The sequence below is a fragment of the Callospermophilus lateralis genome, chromosome 10, assembly GCF_048772815.1.
Source record: "Callospermophilus lateralis isolate mCalLat2 chromosome 10, mCalLat2.hap1, whole genome shotgun sequence".
In the NCBI taxonomy this organism is placed as follows: domain Eukaryota; kingdom Metazoa; phylum Chordata; class Mammalia; order Rodentia; family Sciuridae; genus Callospermophilus; species Callospermophilus lateralis.
In genome coordinates, this window is record NC_135314.1 from 41,440,837 (window position 1) to 41,453,061 (window position 12,225).

The 12,225-nt window shown below is 36.0% G+C and overlaps 1 protein-coding gene across 3 annotated transcripts in view; it reads left to right on the forward strand.

Moving 5' to 3' along the window:
* Positions 1-12,225, forward strand: part of Vps8 (VPS8 subunit of CORVET complex) — a 247,054-nt gene that overhangs the window by 217,875 nt on the left and 16,954 nt on the right. Inside the window, exon 46 of one of the 3 annotated variants that reach the window (XM_076868965.2) lies at positions 1,528-1,577. The exons of the other annotated variants lie outside the window; for them this stretch is intronic. Within the exon in view, the coding sequence (XP_076725080.1) occupies positions 1,528-1,577 (50 nt within the window). The remainder of the gene's footprint in view (positions 1-1,527; positions 1,578-12,225) is intronic. 3 annotated transcript variants of the gene reach the window in all.

The window sequence follows — 12,225 nt, forward strand, 5'->3', positions numbered from 1 at the left end:
GAACTTTCCTTACTGGAATTTCCGTGAAGACCAACATGCCAGGCTTTTTGGATGGAGGACCCCTCAGGCTGGTCATTCCACTGGAATATTCACAGTTGATGTTCTCTTCAGTATCACTTCTTCCAGTTAGGACCAAGGCACAGGGAATAAGAGAGCACAAAGCCCTTCTAATATCTCTGATTCTATTCGATACTCAACAAGCCTCAGGTGCCAGGCATTGGAGGGACAAAGGTCAGTGAGATATAGTTCTTGCTCTCAGCACATTTTCAAGCTAATGGTGACTGAACTCATGAATTTAATATGCAAGCCTCTGAGAAACTGATTTTCAGTTTTTCAAATATTCAAGCATATTTTAAGAATGAGGCTGATTTTTTTTTTATTCCAAGTGCTCTGGGAAAGTAAGGTTTTTATGGCCTAAGTTCTAATCTTGACACCCTTGGCAGTTGTAGACAACTACACTTGCTCATGATTTTTATTGAATTGCTGAGTTTTTTGGTTTCATTTTGTTTTAAGGGAAAGAGTATCACCAAGCCACTGTCTCCATAGCAACAGGAAAGCTGAATGCAGTGTCTCGGCTGGCTGCCCCCCAAAACAGCTGGTTAATAGTTTCATAAAAGTCAAGAGAAACATATCAGAGAGAGAAAACATGGAGATGGCCATCATTTGATGGTGGCTTAAATGAAGTTCCTTTGCCTTTTTGTTTGACTCTTTCTTGCAAAGATGCACGTTCTCATAAACAACAAACTGACAGTCCTTGGGTATCAGTCATTCTTTCCTCAGAGTCTTTGTCAAAGTAGGGCTTATATCCAAATGTTACTTTAATGACTTTACTGATTAAAAAGAAAAGAAATAGTACTGATTTGATCTTTGTTATTGCACAGGCAGGATCAAAGATCTCAGCAAGCCAAGTGCTTCTGCTGAGTGAAGAAGCTGGGGTATAGTTGCCTACAGACACCTGGAGGGCACTAATTTGGAAGAAAGCATAGCATTCTTAATAGTTTAGAAGACAGAAGTGGTACCCGTGGGAAGCCACTGTGTAGATGCAGGTATCAGCTTGGTGTGAAAATTTTATTATGTATAGTTACAAATATGTGCCAATACTGACTTTATTATTAACTAAAACCCATGGTTTACATTACATTTCACACTGTTGTTATATATTCTGTGGGTTCTGATAAATTGTAGAAATGTATTCACCATCATGGTGTCATACAGAGTAGTTTCACACACACCTGCAAATCTCTGTGTTCCCATTTGCACTTCTTTCCCTCTCCCAAAACTTTTGGCAATTACAAATTGTATTTACTCTTCTCCGTAGTTTAACCTTTTCTAGAATGTCATTTAACTGGACATATAAGCTTTCCAAATGGGCTTCTTTCACTTAGAAATCAGCATTTAAGTTTTCTTAATGTCTTTTCATGGCTTAGTAGTTTATTTTTTTTAATTATTGAATAACATTTTGTTGTCTGGATATACCATAGTTTGTATATCCATTCGCCTATTGAAGAATTTCTTACTTACATTCAGGTTGTGAATAAAACTGAAGTAATCATCTGTGTGTGGATTTTTGTGAAGACGTAAGTTTTTGGCTCATTTGTATAAATATATAGGAGCAGGATTGCTGAATTATATGGTAAGAGTATTATACTAATACTAATATATAGTATTAGTCAGTTTTTCATCACTATAAATAAATGCATGAGACAACTTAAAGAGAAGTCCTTCACTTTGGCTCATGGTTCTGAAGCTTCCAGTCCAAGATTGGGTAGTCATATTACTTTGGGACTCTGGGCAAAGGTGGCACATCATGATGGGAGTACTTAGTGGAACAAACCCCTGACATCTTAAACCAGGAAAGAGAGAAGACTGAGCCCAGGGTTCTGCACCCCACTTTGAAAGCAGTAACCTGAGGACCTTACACTAGACCCCATCTCTTAAAGGCCCACAGTACCTCCTAATAATTCCACCCTGAGACCAAGCCTTTACACATAGGCCTTTGGGGGAACATTCAACATCCAAACTATACCAACTCTCTTTACATACCTTTTTGCATTCCTATCAACGATGAACCAGTGTTCCCTTTGCATTCCTCCAGAATTTGTGTTCTCAGTATTTTGGATTTTATCCATTATAATAAGTATACAGTGCTGTCACATTTTTAAAATATGCAATTCCCTAGTTACAGATGATACTGAGTGTCTTTTTATATGCTTATAATCCATCTGTATATTTTTTCAATGAAGATTTTAATGATTTTTCAGAATTTTGGGGAGTTCTTTTTAGGTGTTTTTGTTTAGGTTTTGGTTTTGGGGGTTTTGTTTTGTTTTGTTTTGTTTGTCTTTATACCTGTACATCATTTCTTTTTTTTTATTGATTTTATTATTTTTTTTAAATACACAACAACAGTGGAATGCATTACAATCCTTACTACACATATAGAGCACAGTTTTTCGTATCTGTGTATACGAAATTTATGCCATTATACATGTACTTTTTTTGCATTACAATTCTTAATACACATATATATCACAATTTTTCATATCTCTGTTTGTATATAAGGTAAGTTGACACCCAATTCAAGTCTTCATACATGTACTTTGTATAATGATGATCATCACATTCCACCATCCTTGCTAATCCCCTCCCCCCTCCTTTTCTCTCCCATCCCTCTTCCCTATCTAGAATTAATTCTGTTTTTATTTAGTTTTTTCGTGGTGCCACAGTGTTTAGCATATGCACCTTAGCTTTTCTGATTCAGCTTCTGATTTAAACTAACTCAATTTCAGTTGTATATTAAAGCATTACTTCCTTTCCCCTTTTTTATTATTATAGGACATCTATTAATGCATTTCAATAATTATTACCTTATTATCTGTTGTCATTTCCTTAGCTCAATAAAACTTTGCTTCCACATCACTTTGTACAGATATGTTACACATATATTACATTTCTTTAACTCTTGTTTTGTTTTACTGTTAATAGGGATTGAACCCAGCTCCTCCCACATGCTAGGCAAATTCTCTACCACTGAGCTAGAGCCCCTTTTTGTTTTGTTTTTAATTTACTCATTTATTTGTTTGTTTATTTTTGAGAAAGGGTCTCCCTAAGTTGCTGAGGCCAACCTCAGCCTTCCAAATAACGGATTTCTGGCATATGCCACCATGTTCAGCTTTATATTACATTTCAATATAATAATATTTATATTACAATATTATAGGTCCAATATTCTATTATACATGTATTATTTTATACAATTGCTTTTTTTAAAAAATCCACTTATAAGAAGAAAGGAGAAAAATGTGCATTTATACAGTATTTTACAATTTCATAGTTAACTTTTCTGGTTCTCTTTTTTTTTATGTTTTTTTAAATTAGCTTCTGGAGTCACCTGCTTTAATGCTGAAGAACCTTCATTAGTGGCACTTGTCAGGCAGGTCTGCTAGCAACAAATTCTCTCATTTTTTCTTTAGGAAAATATTTAACCTTCAGTTTTGGAAAATAGCTTTGCTAGATGTAGGACTCTTAGTTGACAGGGTTTTCTTTTATTTATTATATATAATAAAAATATATATGTAATTTTTTTTAGTTGTAGATGGACATAATAAGTTTATTTTATTCTATTTTTTTATATGGTGCTGAGCTAAAACTGCAGCCCCTTGCTTAACATTTTGAATATGTGATGCTTTCTGGCCTCTTGTTTCTGCTGTTAATCTTATTGGGGTTTCTTGTCAGTGACTGGTCTTTTTTTTTTTTTTTTCTTTTGCTGCTCTCAAGATTCTCACCTTATCTTACTAATCACTGTATTTTTATCCTAGAGTTCCTTGAGTTTCCTGAATGTGTAAGATTTTTCAATAATTATGGGAAATTTTGAGGCATAATTTCTTCAAGTATTTTTCCTTTCCTTTTGTAACAAAGCCTTTTGTTTTTCTTCTACTTTTTTTCCTAAGAACACTGACTTATCAGTTTGGGCCTTTAAATATTCAATATATAACTAAAAGCAGAGTAAAACATATGATATCATGGGGGCTGGGGTTATGACTCAGCAGTAGAGCTCTCACCTCACACGTGCAAGGCCCTGGGTTTGATCCTCAGCATCATATAAAAATAAAATAAAACAAAATAAAGTTATTGTGTGCAACTACAACTACAAAAATAAATATTTTAAATGACATCTCTGCTATCTCTGCCTCTATTTTGCTGTCTCCTTTGAGTCAGTTACCATGGATTCCAGGAATAGGCCTGATCAATAAACATCGCTTGATAAATCCAAACTTACCCTCCTTCAGCAGCAACTTTATCACTACTGCCAACAAGGCCCCTTCTGACCAATCCTGAGATAATGATCAACTGGGCCACTGTTTGACCAGGGCAGCTTAACTGTGCATACTTCTGTCTCCCTTGTCTATATAATTGGTGAGCTGTGTCAGCACCTCAGAAGACAGGGCTTGGAAACACTGGTCTCCTTTGTTTTCCAGGTGTAGCTATATTGATTAAAGTTTCTTTCCTTTTTTTTTTTTTTTCTTTTTTTTTTCTTTTTTTTTCTTTTTTTTTTTTTGTGGCAAGTGGCCAGACCTGATTTGTTAGAGCCCCCAGAGCTGGACCTCTGGCCCACAACTCCAGTAACACTTTCTCTGTCTCCTCGCCTTATACTCCATCAGTATATGTTGCTGTGCTGATGATACCCACATTTCTCCAAGGCTCTGTTTATTTTTTAAAAATATATTTTATTTTTTAGTTACAGGTGAACACAATATCTTTATTTTTTATTTTATGTGGTGCTGAGGATCAAACCCAGTGCCTCGCACATGCTAGGCAAGCACACTACCTCAGAGCCACAACCCCAGCCCTCTGTTCATTTTTCTTCTCTTTTTTTCTCTGTTTTTCAGCTTTCAGAATCTATTCACAAATTCTTTCTTCTTCCAGTTCAAATCTAATGTTGAGACTCTCTAGGAATTTTATTTTATCTTATTTTGTTCTATTTATCTATTTACTGTCATACTGGAGATCAAACCCTGGCCTCATGAATGCTAGATTTATTCCCTTCTGTTCTTACCAATCATGTCTGTCTGCTTCCTGTCACCACCCCAGTGGCACTCACCTAGAGCTTAGCCCAGAAATGCATAGCTGAAGGCAGGATGAGAGGGGCTGAGGTCCTGTGCCTATTATCAGTTTTTGACCCAAAAGTCTAGGCTCATTTTCCCTCCCAGATTTATGGAACTAATAACCAAGACCAAGCACTGATTGGACAGTGAAGGAGAATTTTATTTGTGGTCAATAATAGGAGAAGTGATAGATAAGCTTGCAAATTCACATCCCACTTTTTTGGGGGGAGTTCTGAGGTTATATAAGGTTAATAAGGGGAGGAATATCCATATTTTTATTATAGTGAAATTAGAGATTGTCTGGAGTTCACTCTGGCAGCTATCTCAGAAGATATACCTGTTTCTGATTGATCCACCCAAAAAGGAACTTGGCGTTCAGGCACCCTGTCCTTAGAGAAGAGCAAGTCCAGGGTGGGGTGAATTCCTACTGAGACAGAAAGCCCTCCTGCTGGGATTTTGGAAAGAGGAAGTGAGTCTGCTATGTGTTGTTGAGCTAGGAGGGGAGAAGGGAATAGTGTTGGTCCATACACAAAGCCCCTTGCCATTGTTAACTGAATTCATAGATTTTTTTAATAGTTATTTTTTTCATTTGCTATTTGCTCTTAGGACTATTTACAGAGTTTTTAAATGTCTTGGTTTCTTAAAATATATTTATATAGTTTTCCTGGAATGGAACCACCATTTGATCAAGCTATCCCATTTCTCGTTCTATACCCAAAAGATTTTAAAACAGCATACTACAGGGACACAGCCACATCAATGTTTATTGCAGCACAATTTATAGTAGCTAAACTGTGGAACCAATCTAGATGCCCTTCATAGATGAATGGATAAGGAAATGTGGTATATATACACAAATGACCATTACTCAGCAATAAAAGAGAATAAAATCATGGCTCTTGCAAGTAAATGTATGGAGTTGGAGAATATAATGCTAAGGGAATTTAGCCTATATATATATATATATATATATATATATATATATATATATATATATATTTATATAGTTTTCCTATAAAATATATGTATATAGTATGGACTCTGGGTTCTTATACTCTCAGAAGAAGGAAATACAGACACTGTGGCATGGAAAAGGGCTTTTTATTCTTACGCTCAAGCATAAGGAAGGCAGCATGCAGGAGACAGAAATCCCAGGCTGACTCAAAGGACAAAGGTATACAGCTTTTATGGCCTCTTGATGTCATTGCATGTAGAGGCATGAAATCTTCCTCATGCCTCTTCATGCACCAATGTCTCATTATCACCTTAATTCCCCACTTTGGGGTGTGATTTTTACTATACTAATAAAGGAAACTATAGGTTACTTTAGTAACTGTTGTACAGATGCATTTGTCTCTTATCACATGAAATTTGCCCTTTATCATCTGGGAAAGTTCCAAATTGGATTTTGGAACAGGATATATCTCTGCTCTGCCTCAGTGGTTTTGATTTTGTTTTTCTTGGCTCTGAGTTATTGGTATTTCCACTGACCAAATAGTCTTTAGAGGCTGAGCTGACTTCCCAGCCTCCTGTCTCCAGATGTGTTATTTTAGTTTTATAGCCTTAAAGATTCATGCACTTTTTAACTCTGGTTTTCTAATATGTCTGTTAACCCCGTAAGAATGAAAGCTGACTTAACTGTCTCAGTTTCACTTGGGAGCAGGTTAGCAGAACTTGAGCTGTCTTGCTACACGTCATTTGCTCCTCATCCATTTTAACAAGCAGTGTTCTGTCTCTCTTGAGACCGCCTCCTGAGGCACAATGTTCCATCTGCCTCAGGAGGCGGTCTCAGGAGACAGAACTCTGCTCTAACAGAATTCTTCTACCCATTCATTGATCTGGTCCTTCCTCTGGAAGCTACAAAAAGATGTGTAACACCTCTCTTGGAGAGCAGCCTATATAGTTCTTCATGTAATTGAAGTAATAAGTCCCCAGCCTCCAGTCTTCTCTTGTCCATCAGAATATCCATCCTTTATTTCTTCTGTCTTCTCCACCCCATCATGTCACATCTCTTTACTACTACCATGGTACTTCAGGTGAAATAATTTTAGAACAAAATGAGATCATCATCTTCCTTATTCTAGATTGTCTTTCCATAAATGGAATCAAATGCACATTAGCTTTTTTAGCAGCTGTTGACTCACAGTGAACATATTGATCTCACACTTCTGATTCTGCTCACACATGCTACTGGTGTGCATATTATTGGTTTCTGAAGCTGAATTCAAGACTTTCCTGGTACTGTTTTAGCTTATGACCTTGGGAATCATGATTTCTCATCCTATGTATAGGCCTTTTTTATCTTTACCCAAATCATTAATAAAATATTTATATAGAAGAAAACAAGGATAGAGCCCTGCAATTCACTAGTAGAAACCCAAGTAGCATCACTCATTAGTCACCAATAAGTGTGAATTTTCTGCTTTTTAGTATGACACCTTTTGTGATTGTTTCCTCTTAAATCACAAGTCTGTCATTGGGGGTCTGTGTGAGACTACCTCAGTGCCAATGGTGGTTCTCATCCTGTGCCTTCTCTTTATAAGTAAACTCCCTTATCAAAACAACTCATCATGTCTACCATCTTGAAATGTTGGCCCGATACAGTATGATTAAATTACAAGTGGTTCTTTCCCTTCAATGGTGTTTCCTGATGAATCTTTTAGGCCCCTTCCCACAATATCAGGCAGTTAGCCTTTTAGTGCTCAGCACATGCAACAGAGCAACTAAAGTCTATTATTGTGCACTGGAACAACTCGGTAGGCCATTCTTAATTGCACTATGCTGAATTATCACCTATTTGTAAAGGTCATAGTATCTAAACAGCAGAACTTTGCAGAGTCTGAGCTGCCCTAATGGATGTGGATTCTCAGGTGGCTGATATACTGTTCCTGCAGAGTCCAGGCTTTTGTCTGGACCACTGTCCCAAATCAATTACTGGCCGTCCCTGAAAATGCACACTCTTTCATATAATATCAGAACGCTAGATTGGGTAAGTAAAAAATCTGATAAATCTCCTTTGGTTAAAGCAGAAGAAAGGGAAGAGCAGCTGAAGATAAAATGTGGGCCAGTGTTCAGTGCAGACTGTTCTAATTGATAGAAGTTTCCATCTTGGGTTATTTGTGTTTTGTTGTTTTCTAAAATATCCAGGTAATTCTAGTTATGATTTACTTGGATTCTGTTATTACATGAATAAATTTTTACTCTCTGTTTTGTAGTGAAATATCCACTGATGACAGGTATTATTCCAGATATAGCATACCCTCAATGGAGAGATCCCGCCCTATTGGTTGTCACTTAACTTTCTCATTTACTCACTGAGTCAAGTGAGGCTGCCTTTCTATGTATTAAAAGAAAGGGGCCATTTATATTTGTTTCTGGCAATTTCACGTAGTGTATAGGAAAAAATAAGAAATTTCTCATCTGCATAATTTCTTTGCAATCATTGGGAAGAAATTATTTAACTCCAGTTATCTCTCCCTGCATTTTACTTTGAGCTCAGAGAGGTCTTCTTCAACAAGGCCAGCTGTCTCTCCTCCACACTCTTCAGCTGTGCTATCAGTTCCCCTCAGTATATACTACTCCTTTTTTTTCTTTTTAGCATCTTTCACCATGTTTATTCACTGTTTTTCTAATTTCTGTTAACATACTTTGGCTATTTTTTAATTTCTTACTTGTTCTAATTAGTTATACAAGACAGTAGAATGCATTTTGACACATCGGAGTATGCACTTCTTCTACTGTTCCAAAAGTCTCTTCAATGACTCTGTCTTGGGGCCCCAATCCATCCTCCTCCTCACCTAATGCTTAGAAAACATCCCTGACTCCTTGTTCCTAGCAAAATAAAATTTAAATCGTTTTAGATTAAAAGTCAGGGCTTTTGGTGCATCAACAACCCCTATTTCATCTTTATCTCCTCCTTCTCCAAAGGAGATTTCTCACTCTTTACTAACGTAAACAATCCTGTATCCATATAGAACAAGTTTGCTGTCAAGATCATCCAGCAAGTTTTTCCTATGATATATTATGAACTTGTCAATTCTACAATTTGTCTAGTTCTTTTGCCATCCTTCTACTTAGGATTTAATTTACTTTACTTTTTCTAGCATCTGATAGTGGGCACTTGGATCATTGATATTTAACCTTTCTTCTTACATAAAAATGTAAAGCTGTGGATTTCCATCCAACAACTGCTGTAACTATATCCCACAAATTTTGATGTTTCATTCTCATTCACTTTGAAATATTTTCTAATTCACCTTGTGATTTTGTCTTTCACAAAAGGTTATGTAACTAAATAACTAAAGGTTTTAAACCTTGTTTTAATTTCTACATATACAATAAGATACTTCTCTAGGTATCTTATTATAATGGATTTCTAATTTAATTCTATTCTGAACAGAGCATAACCTATAAAAACAGTTTTGGAAAGTCACTGAGACTTGTTTGGATCAAGCACATGGTCTATCTAAATGGACATTATTTGTGCTTTTAAAAAACAAGTATGAGCTGCAGTTGTTGGATGTAATTCTTAGTTATATCAAGAGAGTGCATGTCATTCACTGACTCTTTTTTTTTAATCGAGCTATCAACTACTGAGAGTAGTTAAAAAAAATCCTAATTATTGTTAGATCTTTCATTCCTTGTTTTCCTTGTCATACTTTGGAGCTCTACTCTTGGGCACATACAAACTTGTTATCTTCCTGGTGTAGTGACCTTTTAATCATTATGAAATGTCCTTCTTATTCTCTAGCAGTATTCCTTGTATCAAATCCTATTACCTATTCATACAGCCAGTCAAGGTTTCTCATAATTAGTGTTTTTATCACACTGTCACGTGCCACTTAACAGGAATACCTTCTAAGAAATGTGGTGTTAGGCAATTTCTTTATTATACAAACATGGTGCAATCATATACAAACCTAGGTAAGTGATCACTTCATGTGGCCTCTTGACGCAACCAAGAGACAGCATAGCAAGCAGATGTCTGAGACTACTAACAACTAATATGCCATACTGTTTATATATTATATATATTTAGTTGTAGAAGAATACAGTGCCTTTATTTTACTTATTTTTATGTGGTGCTGAAGCTGAAGCAAGAGCTCTACCCCTGAGCTACAACCCCAGCCCCGGCATACTGTTTTATATTAAACATTTTTTTAAAATATTTATTTTTCAGTTTTTGGTGGACAAAACATCTTCATTTTATTTTTATGTGGTGCTGAGGATCGAACCCAGTGCCCCGCGCATGCCAGGCAAGCGCGTTACCTCTTGAGCCACGTCCCCAGCCCATATTAAACATTTTTGATAAGTACAAAGAGTACACTCTAAAATAATGATTAAAAAGTTCAGTGTCGTCAATACATAAGCCAATAATGGACATTGTTTTTATCATCATCATGTATGATTCATCATTTTATATGCTATACTTTTATACAACTAGCATCACAATAAGATTATTTACACATGAGTAATATGTTGTGCTTCCTTGTAACAACAGCTCTCATGTCACTGGGTGATAGGAGTTTTTCTTCTCCTTTATAAGGTTACAAAACCACTGTCTTATGTGTAGTCTGTTGTTAACTAAAACATCAGTATGCGGCACATGACTATGTCTTTTTCTATCCTTTAACTTTAAACCTCTTTGTCTTTGTATTTTTTTAAGGACATATCTTGAAAACAGCCTTCAACTGGGTCCTCCTTTTTTAATTCCAGTCTGGCATGCTTTACCTTGCAACTGGAAACTTTAATCTACTTTAATATAATGATTATTTAGTTCTGCCATTTTGCTGTCTTTTTTCTTTCTTTTCTATTATTCTGTTTTGTTTAACTGCTCTGTGTTTTGTGCTTCTGTTTTTGTCTTCTTTGGTTGATTTGAATATTTTTTAATATTTATTTTGATTCTTCCATTGCTTTTTAAAAAATATATTTATGTTTTAGTTGTAGTTGAACATGATACCCTTACTTACTTACTTACTTATTTATTTATCTATCTTATGTGGTGCTGAGGATCGAACCCAGGGCCCTGCATATGCTAGGCGAGTGCTCCACTGCTGAGCCATAGCCCCACCCCCTTACATTGCTTTTTTAGCTATGTCTCTTTTTTATATATTTTTAGAGGTAACTCTGGGGATTACAGAATGTGGCTTTACTTTATCACTGTCTATTATTAATTAATATTTTACTATTTAAGAGGCTGGGGATGTGGCTCAAGCGGTAGCGCGCTCGCCTGGCATGCGTGCGGCCCGGGTTCGATTCTCAGCACCACATACAAACAAAGATGTTGTGTCCACCGAAAACTAAATAAATAAATAAATAAATAAATAAATAAATTCTCTCTCTCTTTAAAAAAAAAAAAATTTACTATTTAACCAAAAATGAAGAACTTTGTAATACTATAGGTTCATTTACTACCCTCCCATCATTTAGTTCTGGTTAATTGTTTTCATTTCTGTACTGGGCTTCTCCCACCATATTAATTTGTTTGTTCTATTATTTTCTTATAATCTTTAAACATATTTATAAAATAGATGCCATATATTATATTTCTGTGCAGTTTTTCCTGATGATAGGGTCACATTTTCTTTCATTGGTTTGAACATGAGGTCCTTGCCACCCCCCAAAAAAATAAAAAATAAAAACCCTCCTGTGTTAATGCAGGAGGTGAAATGATTAGATTATTAGAGCTATGACAATAAGATTAATCCATTTGATGGGATGAAAATTTTGACTGGATTACCAGGTTGTAACTATTGGCGGGTAGAGCATGACTAAAGGAGGTAGGTCAGTGGGAACATACCTTAGGGATTATATATTTTGTCCCTGGTTCTTTCCACTCTCTCTCTCTCTCTCTGCTTCCTAACTACCCTGAAGTAACTGCTTTCTCTACTACAGCCTTCTGCTATGATGCTTTATCTCACCTCGGGCTCTGAGCATTAGAGTCACCTGACCATGGACTAAACCTCTGCAACTATGAGACCAAATAAATTTTCCCTCCCTTGCGTTGTTTTTGTCAGATATTTTGGTCACAGCATCACAAAGCTAACAAAACATATCTAGGAACTTTTGGTTGTATGGTAGACATTGTAGATGTTCTGTTGTTGAACATCTAGATTTTGTTGTC